This window comes from Gavialis gangeticus, unplaced genomic scaffold (assembly GCF_001723915.1).
Source record: "Gavialis gangeticus isolate Ggan-Ray unplaced genomic scaffold, GavGan_comp1, whole genome shotgun sequence".
Taxonomy (NCBI): Eukaryota; Metazoa; Chordata; order Crocodylia; family Gavialidae; genus Gavialis; species Gavialis gangeticus.
Genome location: NW_017728997.1, coordinates 50,961,351 through 50,978,981, shown reverse-complemented (window position 1 = coordinate 50,978,981; position 17,631 = coordinate 50,961,351). Strand labels below are relative to the sequence as shown.

General features: G+C 44.6%; 1 protein-coding gene across 4 annotated transcripts in view; it reads right to left on the bottom strand.

Annotated features, from left to right (window-relative positions):
* CACNA2D2 (calcium voltage-gated channel auxiliary subunit alpha2delta 2) overlaps positions 1-17,631 on the bottom strand; it is a 900,071-nt gene that overhangs the window by 27,673 nt on the left and 854,767 nt on the right. For all 4 annotated transcript variants that reach the window (XM_019505183.1, XM_019505184.1, XM_019505185.1 and 1 more), the window contains 5 exons: positions 12,887-12,947; positions 4,949-5,046; positions 2,963-3,053; positions 2,019-2,081; positions 682-785 (listed from right to left, as the gene is read on the bottom strand). In XM_019505183.1, the coding sequence (XP_019360728.1) occupies positions 682-785; positions 2,019-2,081; positions 2,963-3,053; positions 4,949-5,046; positions 12,887-12,947 (417 nt within the window). The remainder of the gene's footprint in view (positions 1-681; positions 786-2,018; positions 2,082-2,962; positions 3,054-4,948; positions 5,047-12,886; positions 12,948-17,631) is intronic.

The window sequence follows — 17,631 nt, the reverse complement described above, 5'->3', positions numbered from 1 at the left end:
GTGGGATCTTTCTCTATTCCATAACCCACTAGAGACACCCACCTGCTGGGATAAAGGATGAGCAAACCAAGCAGTAGTAACCAGCTCACACCCTGGCACACAAATGCTACAGGCCCTGCTAGTAGTGGGCACTTTACAGTCTACTGTAATGCTAATGCCATCTCCAGGAAAGGATCTTCCAACCCTACTTATACAACAGTGGGACATGCTAATGCAAAATACACACGCTCTGGGTCAGAACATTTTAGCCATCAGAGTCCAAAAAGATAAGTTCCCCAGGGCCACAACATTCCCCCAAGCAGAAATGCGGGAGGCATCCATGCAGGCCTAGCCTAATCTATCTAAGCCGGAATAGGATTCCCAGAGAGGTGGTGCTCTCACCTTCCCTGGAAATCTTCAGGAGGAGACTGGATAGGCACCTGGCTGGGGTCTTATGACCCCTGCCACCCCCAGTGCTCCTTCCTGCCCATGGCAGGGGGTCGGACTAGATGATCTGTCTAGGTCCCTTCCGACTCATTGATTCTATGATTCTATCACTCTCAAGGCAGCAGAGCAGAGTACCAGAGCCTGAGGCCTTTTACCTTGTGTCTCCCCACACTACTCTGAAGTAACTGAGTGGAGAGCTGTATGTGACACATGGAACTGCTGGGTGTGTGGCTGTCAGCACAGGGTGGTACTTACAGTCTCGATTGGGTGGTTTGAAGATGTACCCCTTGTTGTCCAGGCTCCTTCGATAAAAGCTGGCATTAAAAGGTTCATGGGCCTCTTCCCAGTAATCTGCAGCCCTGTAATGAATCAGCCAGACCCCCCCACCCCCAAGACGTTACATAATCTCCTCATCAACTGTGTTCTGGTAAGAAACGGCCCATAAACAAACTTGGTGGGTTGGGGCAAGACTACTACAGCCTGGGGCACATGAGCAAGCCATCTGACACCTGCTCTCTGCTCTGATCCTTCCTGAAGAGTGGATGCATTGTCCCCTCCTCTCAAGCCTTGTGGAACTCCCTTGTCAACAGGACATCTTCACAGGGCTAATCATAGGAAAGAAGGGCTGGAAGGGAACTCTTATCATGAGGTAGTTTAGTCCTGACTCCTGCTCAAAGCAGGATCATTCCTGGTGAAACCATCCCAGCCAAATGTCTGTAGAATCTGTTCTTGAAGTTTTCCAGGGATGGAGATTCCACATCATCTCTAGGCAGCCTGTTCCAATGCTTGATCATCCTCAGAGTTGGAAAGTTCTGCCTAATCTCCTATGGTTCTGCCTAACCTAAATTTCCTATGCTGCAGCTTGAGGCCATTGCTCCTAGTTCTGCCCCCTATGGTCACAGAGAAAGCTTTATCTCCACCCTCTGTATAATTGCCCTTTGGGTATCTGAAGACATCAGACCCCTTCTCAGTTTTCTCTTCTCCAGACTAAATAACCCTACTTCTTTCAGCTTTTCCTCATAAGTCTTGCATACCAGACTTCTAATAATTTTTTATCACTCTTTGCTGGACTCTTTCCAATCTGTCCATATCCTTCTTGAAGTGTGGGGCTCAAAAGTGGATACAGTACTCCAGGTGAGGCCTCAATAATGCTGAACAGAGTGACAGAATCACTTCCCTTGATTTGCATGTGACACTCCTGTTAATACAACCCAGTATGCTGTTGGTTTTTTGCAACAAGTGCACTCTGTTGGCTGATATCCAGCTTATGGTCCACTGTAACCCCCAGGTCCTTCTCTGCAGTACTGTGGCTTAGCCAGTCATTCCCCAGTTAGTATTAGTGTATCATCAACATCCCCTCAGCCTCAGGAAGGAAGCATGCAGGAAGGTCCCTGCCCTTGTCTGGGTGTTGCCTGTATTGTCTATTATTTTAATGGGCTATGCATATGACCATGGAACAGGAAGGAGAAGAGGTCCCTGAGTCTGTGAAGCCATTAGTGGGGACAGACCACTTCTGCCAGCCTGCCTGGGTGCTGAGACCACATTCTCCTGCAGACAGGATGAACAGACAAAGGGCAAATGAGGCCACTTACTTGTTTGGGAAAACTCGTGTGATGCCCCCATCAGTGGCTGCAAACACAGCCAAGAGACTGTACCTACAATAACAGAGAAGGGGACAGAGAGCATTATTGTTGGCCAGAGCAGTCAAGGAACTTTTCCTTCCACCCCTCTATCAATCTAGCCAGCCAGCACCATACTATGTCAGTGTTTTCCATGTAAAATTGATAGCAATAGTGAAATTCAAAAAGGATTCCAAAAATGGACTCCCCTTTCATGGGAGTCCAAACTCTGCCTTGGGTAGCCATTTTGTGTCTAATCAGGTGAATGAATAACAAGCATCACCCCTGGTGACAAGCTCTTCTGAGAGTGGTTGGCCTGCAGGGCTGGGGACAAATGGTCAGGCTTGGAATTTACCAAATTTAGATCACGTGATTATCACAGTACCAGAACCACCCCCGTGAGTGTCATCAGCACCAGCTGGGACTCCAGGAAAATGCGCTTCACCAAGCGGTGTCTCCACAATGCTGCCTACCACTCTAAGGGTATGAGCTTTCCTACAGCAAGCCTTTGTACAATGCCAGCAATAAGGGTTCTTTCAGACAGCTGCATCTCTGGGTGGGAGCTTCCCCAGCATGGTGCCCTGTTAGGAGTACAGGAATCATCTCAAGACTAGATTTTTTCTTTTAAAATAAAGGAAGGCTCAGATCTCCTGCTGTGAGTAGTTTTCAGCCTCTGTTGAATGAGGACAGCAGGTGCTGCACTTCTGTCTCAGCAAGTTAATGTTGCATTTGACATGAAAGCAGAAGCAGGGGGCTTCATGGGCTCATGTGGAACCCATTCCAGGTGAGTTGTAAACTCCAGTTTGGATTTTTCAGGTATTTCATTGCCTGTGGGGTCCAGCCCCTTCCTGCATTGCATCTCTCTGCTGCTGAAGTAAATGGGGATGGGACTGATTCAGGAATGGGGCTGTGCCTACGTGTTCAGGTCCTGGTCTTTCCAAACCCTCTCCACCAGCTGCTGGGTGATTCCTGTGTCCAGGATCAGGTTGTGAAGGAGGAAGTTGTCACCTTGAAAGCAACAGGGAGAGAAGGAAAAGACGAGGTTCATTTCCCAGCCAGAGCCTCGTACATCGTGTGTCCCAGTCATGTTTTCCCTCCATCTGGGAATCCTGCTGCAGGGACTCTCACCTCTCTGGGTGCCAGGCTAAGGGTAGGCTAGAATTCCCCATCACCTGTATTTATTTTTTTAATTAGATTTATATGCTGCCTTTCCCATCAAAGGCCCAGGGCAACTCACAGTAAGAGACAAAATTATGTATAAAAGCAGGTAAAAACTTAAAGCAAGCTATCAAATAAAAACTCCCTAGACAATATCCCAATATAGCCTTGCCTGCTAAACGCCTGTCCAACTATGAAGGTCTTACAGCAGTTCCGGTACGCTTTGGTAGACCTAAAGGGGAAAGGAGCTGACGAGTAACTGATGACAACTATGACAAACCCACAGATGTTTTCACCAAGCAAACTTGGTGCACTAAAGGAACTTGCAGGAGGTTACTCTCAGCTGACCTTAGGAATTGAGATCAGGCATAGGGAAGAAGGCAGTCCCTTAGTTACCAGGCAGTCCCTTAGGTCCCAGACCATTCAGGGCCTTTGGAAAGCTACTGCAAGTCAGTGCAGACTCTTTAGCTCTGTTTGCTTTTCCCAAGCTTTGTTAGTAGCCATGTTGTGGCAGAATCCCTGTGTTATAGGACATTGACTGTTTTGTGGCTACAGCGCCACACAAGCCACTAGGCAAGAGAAGACATTGCAGCTTCACAGTGGAGACCATGTCCTGGGGTCTGGATGTGAATTCAGGACTCCAACTTGGCAGCCAGCTGTGAGACGTCTGAGTTACCACATACTGGCTCAAACAGCCTCTGCGACCAGATTGTACTGTACTTACCATTTACATCTGCCTCTTAACAGATGACTCTCAAAGAAGAGAGACTCATGGTTAGGGATCTATTTAATTCACAGTTTCACAGAAACTGTGAAATCCAGGATTGTCTGCAAAATCAATAATGATAAAACAACTTAATAAAAATAAAATGCCAGCTTCCCAGTGGGAGCCAGTGGTCCATGCTACTGGTCCTTGCTGCTGGTTGGTGGGGCAGTATGAAGGGCAGCAGACAAGATGCCAGCTGCCCCCTCATCCCTCTGAGCCTCTCTGCCAATCAGCACCAAGGGGCAGGGCTGCTGCAAAATGCCCACCAAACTGGATTTGTGTGCCTCGAGCAGACCATGAAAAATCTTTTGTCTCACTGCGATTTAGGTAGGTCCCTAGTCATGGTGTGAAGCACTGCACTCCTAACTACAGGATCCTCTGATGCCTTCCCTACTATTCAGCCCTGGACCACTGATCATGAGCGATGCTGATATTCCTCAATCCCAACCACTTGCATCACCCTGCTGGCTCTCTCTTAGGAACAGGCTGCAAAACAGTGGTGTTGTTGAGGCTAAGACCAGCATCCACTTGACACTAGAGTCCACCTGCCTCCTTTGGCATAAGCCTGAAGCCCACCCTTGCCAAATGTGATAGAATGGTGCATTAGCTGGCTGTGCCAGTTGCCTTCAGCATTGCCATTATTTTATCTGGATGGGTATTATTAATTATTTATCCATCTATTCATATAATCAGAGTTGTACATATGGCCCTTCCTGGCAATGCAGAAGCTATTAGCTTGGGCAAAGGTTTGTCACCGAAGGAGAGAAAGAAAACTAGCTTGACACAGTAATGTCTGCAAGCACGGTTTCCCTTGGGCTCCATTTAAATTTCTGCTCTTTAAAGCAACAGACACCCTCAGCTCTAACCTGACTCAAAATAAGTCTCAGGTCCCATGACCCTACCAAAACCAGAGACCTCCTCTTTGTCCCTGAAATATGACCAGAAACTCTCTGTCCAACTTGGCCCCTGTGATACTTACATTGTTTGGAGTCTGGGGTCACCTTTTCCATCAGGGCGATAAAGTTTTCCAGGAATTCTGTGTTGTTATCCGACTGGTCAAGGTCTTTGCAATATTCTCTGGGATCAGGGTGAAAAGATTTGTAGTTTGGAAGGATGAAAAAGTTATTGTCAGTTTTCTTCCTCTCAGAACCTGTGCAATAACGAGCGTGTGTGGACAGTGCTGCCTGTACATGTGCGTTCATTGAGTATATGTGGTGTCTATGGCCTGATTTCTGTCAGTTTGTGTGAAAACACCTGTGTGTGTGTGTGCGTGTTACATATGCAGAGATGACAATGTGTGTATAAGAGGAAGTGTTGTCATGTATGTGCACTAGGGTGTATATATAGCAGCTTATATTTGTTTGGGTTCAGGAAGGTGTCTTTGTATGGAAACATGGGCCTGTACATGTATTATTGTGTGGAAGGCTGTATGTTCATAAGAAAAGTGCACATCATGGTTTCCCACACTGGCACTATATCATCAATCAAGAACCATTAGAAATTAATAGATGAATAAACAACCAGTTACAGTAGGAAAAGCAGCCACCTTTTGGAATTTATCAGCCATACCTACTTTGTATCAGGCACTGATTCTGGCCATGTTGATCCCAATGCAATCATGCCATCAAACACCATGTGGGAAGGCTCCTAACACTGCTATGGCATAGTGCTACCTCAGCAGGGCCTGCTAAATTACCAGTATGTGAAAGGAAACTATGACCAATCACTGGATTCCCAGATTGCTCAGCCCCTTTTTAGGTAAGTAAAAATCACCGGTTGCTTATATGCACCTTCTGAGCACCACAGGCACAGCCTGAATAAGGTGGTTGCTCATTCAGTCAGTCTGATCTCAGTCCTACACATTCCTTGGTCAGCCCAACAAAAGCTTCTGCATTTACTCTGAAGGTCCTTTAAGACAGGTCCCAGGCCTCTGTCTTCAACTACTGGGGCTCAATATTGGCAGCTTCCAACAAAGGCTATGCATGTGAGCAGTAGTGTAATGGCACTAGATCTCAGAGCATCCTCTGGGATGCAGACCAGAAGCATCAAGACCACTAAAGGGGTAACTACAATGAATTCATGCTTGATCTGCAGTCTGAAAAGTGCTTATGCATCTCTTTCATAAAAAAAAGCCCTATCCCTGTGATGTGTCACTTGGGAAACCAATCTAACTATATGCAACTAAATGCTTTCACTAGCACTACAGCAAATATCAGCCACTTGCTATCAGGAGCATGACACAGTCAGATAACCAAAACCAATGTCTTTAATATTCATTGATTTGGCCATGCCATAGGCATAATTCTGTCAATGTCTGACTTCAATTGTGCTTCATCCTTTTAGTGAAGATGGGCCCCGTGGATCAGGAAGAAAAATGAGACTCAGTGGCTGTGATAATGATCTCCCACCTCACCTTCAGAAGAAGCTGTCTCTCCCAGGTAGGCAAACTCCATTCAGGAGGCAGTTATCAAGCACAGACAAACACCTATTCTGTGAGCTTGTGATACTGGTTAATGATGTTTGATGGCATTTAGGATGTAGCAATTCATGCTACTGCCGCATTAATGTGCCCTGACGTAGCTGTTTATAATTAGATGAAACTGTGGCCATCCAGGACTAATCATGATGGTCTTGGAAATATTCCCTGCTGGTACCCACCAACCAAATGGCTAGCCACTCTTAAATGTTTGCAACTATCCTGATGCCCCCACACATTAATTAGTACTGGACATGAAGGATAAGCCATGACTGTCTAAGGATTCAGGATGTACAATTCAGAAGATTGAAAGATTTCCTGAGGCTGAACAGTATTAGAGCTGCAGATGGTGTTCTGTGATTTGACCACATGGCCAGGAGCACTGGTGAAGTGAATACGCAAATAGGGGAGTACATAGCAGGTTAAGCACTTGGTGACTGAAGAATAAAGTGCTGCTTAATGGCTACAGCAGTGGACAGAATAAGAGGGAGCTAGAGTTATTTAACCTCTCTCTGCCTCAGTTTCCCCATCTTTAAACTGAGGATAATAGTACTTACCTACCTCACTGGATGGGCTGGGAGGACTAGACTATAAAAACCTTTGTGGTTTCTAGATAAAGGAAGCAGTACAAATCCATACAAATGATATTGCGTTGTCTAAACATGACACTTAAATCTCTTAAAAACAAAATTCAGCATGGCTTATGAGCAACAGGATAAAGAGGTACTCTCGCCACCGAGTGCTTAGCCCACCACAGGCTCTAACAAATATGCTCCAGTGACAACACACACCACACCTATTCAGTGAGCCTCACCAGCAAAGAACCACTCTTCACAGGCAAAATCTCTGGGGAGTCAATTGCTGCAATTTTTGCATCCAGTTAGATTTTAAGGCACTTTTTTTTTAAAGAAAGCTCCTTTCATGGGAGGAATGCAGTTCAGGGAGAGGGAGGAGGTGAAGAGTCATGAGAGAGAACACTGGGGATTTATCTCACTGGTGCAACAAACCACTATTTCCACTGCACACAGCGGTGACCGGGGTAGCAATATACAGCTGTGCTCAGCTTACCAACAAGAAAATAAGATGGCCAGCCATGCTTTACCCAGGTTACCATATCAGGAACACCACTACACACACACACACACAAACTCTCTTTATACATATCTGTACCCTTTAGATAGACAGGTGCTGGCTCAAGAGTTTGGAAGGACATATACATTTGGCATAAATGTATCTGTGAGTTTGCATCATGTAAGAACTGTGCTTTAGTAGCAATGTGTGCATTGTTGCTCCCAGGGGGTTTTGATATCTCACAACAGGCGCACACTTGGGTTTGATAGTTCCCCTGTGCTGTGTTAGCTAGTGAAGGTCCTTGATAATCAGGTTGGGGAAAGGTATGGATGGTTGGTCTGGGTGAGTTGTGTGGTGAGGGGAGAGTGAGCATGTGTGTGCGCATCTGGGTATGATGTTTCTGAAATTCTACAGGGCTGTCCCCCAGGCTGGTATAAACTGGTGTAGCACTTCGTGTGCATTTTACCTCTGCTGGGGATCTGAATCTTAGTCTATAGCATTCAGCCCTGGAATCATGTTTCTGATGCCAAGGGGAACAAGTTGGTTCAGTCTGTGTGTGATTTACTTTTGATACTGAAAATTAATTTGCATTGATTTAAAGCAGCCCTGGGAGTTTGTAATAACCTTACAATGTTCATGGAGCTTCTTTTGGTCCTTCTTCAGCTATAGCTGGAAGTCCCTGTCTCCAAAATACACATGGATGAGACTCATGATGCTTAGGAAAGAGAAACCAACAGTTTGTAAACCTATTTATAGCTATGCTGATGCCATTTCCCTGCCCCAGCATGCCAAAATGCCACTGCTTCCAGCTGCCTTGATTTCTTTGTGTTAGGCTCCTGCTGCCCACACCTTCTGGTGGGACAACTGCCATCAGGCTGCCAAAACCTCAAAGGGCATGAGCATACCTCAGTTGCTACTGCCTCTCAGGAATGAAGTGCAAGGGTATGAGTTGATTTTGAGCCCCTATTATAAACTTTTGGCTAGCTGGCCTTGGCTTGTTGGACTGAGGCTGAATGTACTTGGCATTGGATATCACAGGTCCTGGGGCCTGTCAGATTTTCTAGTCTTTTTATATTAGTTGATCTGTTACTATATTTTGACAACCTGTGTAATTATGTTGACAAATAACAAGGAAGGAAGGAAGGAAGGGAAGGTTGGATTTTCCATACCTGGGGAAAGCAGAAGGCACATGACTGTTGAGACATCAGCCTATCCACAACACAGAAGATCTGGGCCTACTCCCACTGCCCTGTGGAGTGTTGGCATCTTACAGCACTGGGCGATACTCATGCAGGACAAACAGTGCTTCCTGCTGGGGGTGCTTGATGCTCCCACTGCCTATCATCTATGGGGACAGGCTTTAATATTCCATGTCACTGCCTGAACCACAGCAGCTCCCCCTGGGGACCCAGACAAGCTTACTGCTCATCTGGGCTCTGCATCTGTGGATGCTTAAGTAGCACAGGAGAAGCGAGGGATTTATCACCTCAGGCAGTGAAAGACACTCCGTGTGTACTCTCCACACCTGGGGTGAGATCTCAGAATCAGCTTAGACTTTTAAGTGGACCTCAGGGGGAGGCACTGAATTAAAGACCCAGCACAGGGCCCCTGTCTCTCAGTCACTTGAGAAAGGGTCTCGAAGGAGCTACTTGGCCTCAAAAACAGTATCTCTGCAGATGACCACCACATAGTAGAAGCTGGACTGGAAGAAGGACAGAGGGGCAAGTGAGAGAGGGTGCCCACCTGTCTGTGAAAATCAGATGTGTTCAGAAGATGAATTCTGCTGACTGTGACAGCCCTGCTCCCTCCATGGGCCCATTTTAGTGGCTTTGCAAATCCTGACCACATATAGCAGCTGTGATTCCTCTTCAGCATACCAGATCTCTTCCTGTGTGCTGCGTAGTTGGTCAAGAATTGAGCCCAGAATTAACCCCAGTGTTGTGGGACCTTTAATCTACATTATGGTAGCACTTTTAAAAAACATTATTTGTGTGGCTGCCTCTCCTACTTTTATATCAAGACTCATGACACTTGGTACCATTCCTAAATCCCCAGCTCCTAGACTCCTGGGATTATGTGAGAATCTCAATTTTTAATTTATTTTTTAAAACCCCAAGATTCTGACCTTCATGGTTGTGCATAAGAGCTTGAAAATAAACCAGAAGGTGAATAAAGAGAATGATACAACAGATGGCTCTATGAAGTCTCTGGATTGTGTTAGGGGTTAACTTGTGATTTTTGAATGCTTGGGGTTGGCTATGTTAACATAAGAAGAATGACAGAAAAATTCCTACATCCCAGTGACCTGGCTGAGGCTGTTAGGTTATAGTCTAGGTAACATCTTTAAGCTTCCTACAAAGCCATTTGCTCTTCTACTTTACAGCTGTTTTAAGCATTTGAAGAAAAAGAGAGTAAGTTTCACTGTGGACAGCACTTCCCAGTTTGGTTTTATTCCCACAACATGCACAGTGGGTCTAAACATGACTCTTGTGAATAAATGTTATTGTGCAACATTATTTAAGTGGCACAATGTTGCTTTGGTCAATCTGAATTGAGAAAGGGCAGCAGCATAGATGTATTTATATCTAGCATGCACACTAGCAGTATAATGGCACCAATGAGGGCTGGACCTGATGATCTTGTGAGGTTGCTTCCAGCCCTAATGTTTATGAAGCAACAGAAGCGTGTGTGAAAGCAACAGAAGCGTGTGTGAAAGTGCCGTTCAAAGGGGGTTTAAAGTCCTCTCTGGGTGGATAATTGAGCCTGAAAGCCATATGATTTAAATTTCCTGATCCACTGTCCATTTCCACCAATAGAATGGAATTATCATCCCCCTCCAGCACCTGCCTTGTATTTTCCAGGATGGGCAGAAAATAATCCAGATCCCCTTGCCACTCCATTGCTGAAAGACTTTTAGGCATCTCATACTCTTTTTTTTTTCTCTGTAGCCACCTATATATCTACACACGTGTGTACAGATATATGTGCTTGCACACCCACAAATATATCAATATGTGACATAACGGTTTCTGAAAATTACCATAGTCCAGTGGACATACTAGAATTGATGGGAGATCATACAGTCTTATTGACACTGATGGATCTCATACAGTTCTATGGTACTAATGGGACATCACAAAGTCCTAATGGAGCTAAAGGATGTCATGGGCCTTTGTAGATATTAATGCGATAACATGATATCCTGGTATATAATGATATTGAGTACTAATTAGACATTTTTGGAGCAAGGTACAGAACATATTCAAGTAATGTTCTTAAAAACTGTCTAATATGTTTTGATAAAATTCCATTTCTCTTCTCCTTTATGAGGTACAATATTTGGATCTGGATTCAAACTGCTTGCAATAGACAGCAGTTGGATTGGGTCCATCCATTCCTAATGTAATTGAACTATACATCAGAGGCAAAATTGTTCAATAATAGAAAGCTTAGAAAAGAAGCTTCTGATAAAATCCATGCCTGAGAAGTGGAGGTGGAGGCACTTGATCATTATCATGGATGGCAGCTTGTTATCTATTTCCTCATCACGTGTGAGGTTTTTTTTAAACAACACAAGATTCGTAAAAAAAAAATCTCTTTTTAAATTCCACATTTCTTAAACATAAGATAAATATTAATCTTAAACATTATTTTTATGGGAAAGTCATACTGAATTTAAAAGAAAATAATGACATTTTGGTCATACGTCATATTAAGTGTACATTTAGAAATGCTTTGTCACAACTAATGTGTTTAGATGGTTATAAGGCATTATAGATAGGTGTAAGTCAGAGGTGGCCAACCTGCAGCATAAGTGATACAAATGACATGTGCAGCCTCTCTGTGTGGCATGCAACAGATTAGGGGGGAGACAGACAGCATAGCAGCAGACAGAGCAGGAAGCAGAGGGCAGAGCAGGAGATAAAGCAGGGAGTACAGGGCAGGAAGCAGAAAGCAGAGGAGGAGATTGGACACGGAGCATGGAGTGGGGAACAGAAAGCAGAGCAGCAGATCAGACAGAGGAAGGAAATCAGAGTGGCACTCAGGGAGAATGACGAGATAATTTGTGGCATGCCTGTCGAAAAGGTTGGCCCCCACTATTACAAGCTATGGTTATAATCAACCTGTTGACCTGCTGGATTTCATAACAACTGCATTAGCCATTTATTCAGACATTGACTATCCATTTATAATTCATAAGTCTACAGCACAACTAACTGAACATGTTAATAAAATTAGCATGAAGGTCATACAGCATTTCTATAGATTCTTGTCCAATAAGCTTACAGATTTTAGTAGAAAATTTGATCTCTTTTAGAGATTGCTGCGGAAGTCCAACCTCCCCTCCCCTTCCTTCCAAACTGTAGAAAGTTCATTAACAATTAGGCCCCTGGAGGTTTTTGAAGCGACTTCTATAGAACCCCATTAGTTTGATCCCTATCATAGCCTGTAAGAGTAGAAGTTGAGAAGACAATAAAAAGGGTGTGTTTTCCTAGTTAAGAGTTTAGTTAGCTCTGATTCACTGCATCATGTTATTTATCATTCAGGAGTGCTCAGATAAGTACCTGTGTTTGTGGAAATGTTAATACATTTTCACCAGAACTAGTATTCCTTCACAATTTGCACCAAAAGTTTGTTACCTGTGATTCTGCTCTTCAAAGCAAACACTTTTGGCCACCCAGGCACCTTGTGATGTAGGCACCCAGTCATGCAAGATGATTATTGAATAATCAAAGTAAACAGCCTCTATACAGAAAATATTTAGTTGAAACCCTATGATAGATACCAAGAAATAACAGATCCCTGTAGAAACTGAGGACTGGCTTGGGATCAACTTGCCATTCTCTTTTTCCAAAGAAGGCCCTGTACTTACAGTGAACAGTACTCAGAGCTGATCCCTGTGACTAATTTAACCAGCATGACTATATGATGCCAGAGCAATCCTATTATGACTTCTGGTGTTGTTTGCTGCTGAGGGGTGGGAGAGATTTTCAGAAACTATAACTATATGTATATGTATACACATCTCATATACAGATATACATATATATTGTGCTTGTGTATGTAATTGAATAGAAAATGCACATGTGTTGCCAATCATGGGTGAGGTCTCAACAGAGTGCAGGTGGCAACTACAGTCTCAGAGTGGTACACGGGCATACAACACACACAAAAGACAACTTAGAAGACAGGCACAATGAGGTGGTATCAAGTTCTGGGGAAAAGGGGTGATGAGACGGAACAGTTAAAGGGATGTGGTGGAGAAGGGGGTGGAAATGGGGAAGGAGAGGTGAACTAGCCCCAGGGTCACTGTGATAGGTGGGGAGAGTGGTTGAATGGACACCTCAGCAAGCTCACACGCAAAGCTACCTGGGAGCAATGAATACACGTCCCTCGGACTCAAAGCTGTTTGGCAGCAGGAATTCAAAATCTGCAACAGAAAGGCAACGTTATCCGGCGGGGGTTTAAAACAAAGGAAAGGGGCTTTGGTTTCAGAACATGAGAGAGAAAAGAAAGAGAGAAGAGAAGAGATCAAACAAAGAGAGAGAGAAGAGATCAAACAATTTACTGATTTTTAACAAGAGAGAAAGGAAAGGAGATTCTGTTGGTAACTGTAATATTGCACAAAAGGAAAGTTATAGCCAATATGTTGCCAACATTAGGAGGATTTGGTGATTTGATTGAATTTTTAGGTTCGTGTTCTGAAATGCAATATATTTAATCTGTTGTATATGTATGGATACGGGCCGTATAGTTATCGGTACATATACACATATACACACATACACACACACACATATATATATGCACGCACATTTATATATATGCATGTTTGGTAGGTCATATGGGTGTCTCTCTCTTATTAGGATATTAACAAAGAAAAGAAACCACATGCTATGCTCTTAGGTGAAGAGAATTACTAAAGCAATTTTTTTTAATAAAAATTATTTTTCAGGCATCAACATGGCCAAACCAGGGTCCTTTATGAAGACAGTCCAACCAAAGACTTACCCATTGGATAAAAGTAAAATGCAATACATTGTGGGAGTGCTGCTGCCTTCTGGCTGCCAATGGTCTACAGCTCAGAAATGGCCATTTCCCGTGGTCAGAACTGCAATGGATCCTTCCAAACCTGGATTAGGGTGCAGGGAGATTCTGGGAGGGGGCTGATGAAACAGTCTAGTGTAACCTTCCTATACCTGCTTGGCCTCTACCCTGCCATCTCTGAGTGCTCGTTGCTGCTAATCATTTTGAATGTTATGGAAACTTCTGTGTGCAAACCAGAGCACTGGACACTTAGAAGCATAGGAACCATTTGCCATGAAAGGTCACGTGATCCCTGCAGGGTTCAGGTGTGGTCACTAAGGAATGGCAGAATGGAGCAGGACTCAAACAGGATCCTTGTTGATATTTGGAAAAATACAGGCAGTGCCCCATACTTTAAAATGCCTGGAGCTGGTAAGAGCAATTCTCCAAAGTGAACATGCTGATTTTCACTTCAGACATGGAGATGTCCACAGGCCTGTGGACAACGAGGGTGGAGGAGCAAGAGAGGATGTTATAATTTGTAGTCACAACTATTTGTCTTTCATTAATCTCAGGCAAGTCACGTGTTGTGTACAGACACTGTTGATTACCTAGTCCCATTGCATGTGTTAGCACTAATTGAGAATCTGGTCCTGCCACTTTTACTCCTGCTAAGACTCCTTACTCATGTGAGTTGTCCCATTGAAACCAATGGGATGGAAGACTCATGTAAGGAGAACTCTTAAAAGCATAGGTTGCAAGACAGGGCATTAAAGACTTGTCTGTATTGACACTGAGCCAAGCCTGGTCATGTGGCATAGTCTTGCCCACTCATGCCCACTGTAGCAAATCTCAGAAGTGAAGCTGTGCAGTCCACAGCTACTGTCTGCCTCGGTCTTGCTTATTGGTGTGTGTGCAGGGGACACTGTCTCCTTTCTGGAAATTGCTATCTGTAAGCAGTGCAGGTAGGTGGGGCATGTTTCTCAGCAGCGTTTCCAAGCACAGCATAGAGGATGCAGATGTGGACACGTGTTATGACTTGACTTTCGCCCAGTGATCAGAGGGGAATCTTGGATGGGATTTCTGTGATCTCAGAAAGTGAATTCTTCCTTAGTGAAGGGGTAGAAAGTATAAAGAGGGGTGTGTGCATGTGTGCTTGGGCATCCTACAGGTTGGCCCAAGAAGGTTTGGAAGGCAAAGGAAGAAAGCAGGTGCGGGAAACCCATGTTGTGCCATTCAGCTTCTGCCCGAGCAGGCTGGGATTTGATATCCAGCTAGCAAGACCAGCAGTGCAGGTGCTCTGCCTTACTCCCCCATGGGGATGGTTTCTGTGAGCTGTCCATTGGAAGCCATTCACTGATTTTCAGGCAGCACCCCCAGACTCAACTCTTCTAGTCCAGCAGTAGTTTTGATGTGCAGCTCCCCTTCTACATACATACATGTGCAGAGATTAGCTAAGAGAGCAGCCAAACCCCTCACTCACCCCAACAAGTCTTCCCACAATGCATTGCAAGACACAAAAAGCCCTACCAGGGCAGCACAACCTTAGGTTGGACTGTTGTTTTTTGATAGGACTGTAAGGCGGGGTCTGGATACAAGCCAATGAAAGGAGGAAAAGGAAAGGAATACAGAAACACTAGTAGTTATTCCATCAGCATTGCCATTACAAGGATACTGGGAAGAGGCAACTCAAAGCTGATAGAACAGGGCTGAGATTGAGAACTCCCCATCTGAACCTTGTTAGTGCACACAATCACTTCACTTCTAACCAGCTCTTTACCACGCTTCCCTTTTCTTTGTCTGGTTCTGGCATCTGCCTACCTGGTTATCTATCTAACATGATATCTGAAAATCTCATCTACTCCTGGCTGAGAAGGCAGATGTGAAGGGGGTAGAGGGCACAGTTTATAGTGGAGCTGGCCATGGTTCTCCTCAAGGCACTGTGCAGGGGGCTAAGTGGCAATTTGCTGGTATGAGCAAGAGAGGTATAGGAGGAGGAATGGGACATTTGGACCAATCCCTGCTTACATGTCTCAGCAGAAGCAGAGAATGAGGTTGGGAAACTCAAGTTTCACATGCTCTCTTTCAAATCCATAGGCTGTGTTTTACAATTTAGCATGGCCATGATTCAATCCTGCCCTATCTCCTGCCTGATATCAGACTAATATGGCTTCCCAAGGGAAACAATGAGCAGTGTTAAGCTATGGACACCCCAAATCCAATTCTGTCTTTGGTCAAATTTATGCCCTCCCAGTAGAGTTACTGAGGATGCATTTGACTCCTTTATCTAGATCCTGACAAATCCCATCTTAAGTTTGCAAGAGAAAACCTGAGAGGTGACATGCCCTTCTTCCCTCATGGCCCATGATTGCTGTTTAAGTGTCAGTTCTCCCATTAGGCAGCAGAACTTTGCTCTCCCTCTGGAGACATAGGGCCAGCTATTTCCTCTATATTAGGAATGGAGAAGTAGTTAAGGCAGAGGCTGAAGGGTAAATATTATCTCATCGCCCAGGCCTTAGACCTGGACTACTCATCAATGTCACCGGGAGAAAAATAACTACATCCTGGATATGAAAAATGCTCTTAGCTGTATGCCCCATTGGGCCATTAGGGGCTGCCTTATCACTGGAGCAAGTCTAAAGGTTCTTACTCAACTCTTCCTCCTAGGAGCTGTGTCTATGTAAAGACTGTAAGAAAGAGCAGATCCAGTCTCTAGAAGCTGCAGATATGCTGAGCTAGATCCCAAGTGCTGCACTGCACCTACAACTCCCCATGATGTTGGTAGGAGGGGCAAGGTGCCTTGCCCTTCTTGGAAGCTGGCCCTTCATTCTGAGTCACACAAAATGACATGGAAACAGAAGCTATGGAAGAAGTGATCCAAACTCATCTCTTTCTTCTAATGAGGATGCTTCTAGGTCCTGACCCAGTGGCCAGCGAACTCAGTGGAAAGATATACATCATCTTGAGCAGGCATTAAATCAGAGCTACAGTGAATTAAAGGAAATTCTGTCCAAACAGAGGATAGTATGGCAGCACACCAGGTGGTTCCAGGCAGATGTGGACCCATTTCTTGAATATACCATGTCCAGTAAATCTGCCCACAATGCCACCTTACTCAGGATCCCAGGGGAAGCCAAGACTTGTTCTGAACTTCCAACACACATCTGCATCATGTAGACACAGGTGTTCAACTAAGAGTTGTTCATTTAATTTTGTCAGCATTGTACTCCTAAATAACTTATGATCAACCAATTTCATCCTGGTTTAAATGGAAATCAGAGACCACAAAATTTTTGTTTGACTAAATTAGTTTAAAGTTGCCCCTTTAATTAAGCTGATGTCACTCCATGTGTGGATGAGGCCTCAGGGACAGTGACTTTTGAGAAAGCCACCATGCAATAACAAATGATTTGCTGTCTTCTTGATATTAGAGATAAGATCTGACCCTTGAAACAGCTTTTGCTGACATATGGCATAGACCTGTCTAAGATTCCAGCCTCCTCTGTTCAGCCGACATTTCCCCACTCAGGATCTCTGCAGCTTTGTGCTTTTTATTTCTAAGCAATTTAATTGATTTCTTTCCAAGCACCTCTGAGTCTGAAGGTCTCTGCACAGCCCTATCCCATTCAGGTTGAGTTGTCTTGAAGAGGAGGGAAGCACAGGAGCAAGGATGGGAGGGAAGAGAGTTGTAGGGAAGGAGTGAGCAAGGGAAAGAAGAACGAGAAAAGGATTTGGTGGAGGAAGAACAGGATATTACACTAGCTACAAAAACCTTATTGAATCAAAACATAACAGTTTCATATGAGCTTGAGTTTTTAACGATATCAAATTGAATTTCTGAGCAATGCACAGGGAAGGAGTGGGGTATAAGTTGTGACAAAGCTCTCATGAACATAACAAGACATGTTGCTTTCAAATAAAGGGTGAAAGAATTGGAGGGAGTGGAAGAGGAGAACGGAGAGGAGAGAGGAACAATCTGGTGGTGGTTTGCAGGTTAGGTGTGGCAAACGGGCAAGGAGATGGGCAAGCAGGCTGGGTAGGGGAGGTGAGGAGGAGTCGGTGAAGGTCAGGAGTGAGGGGTGGGGTAT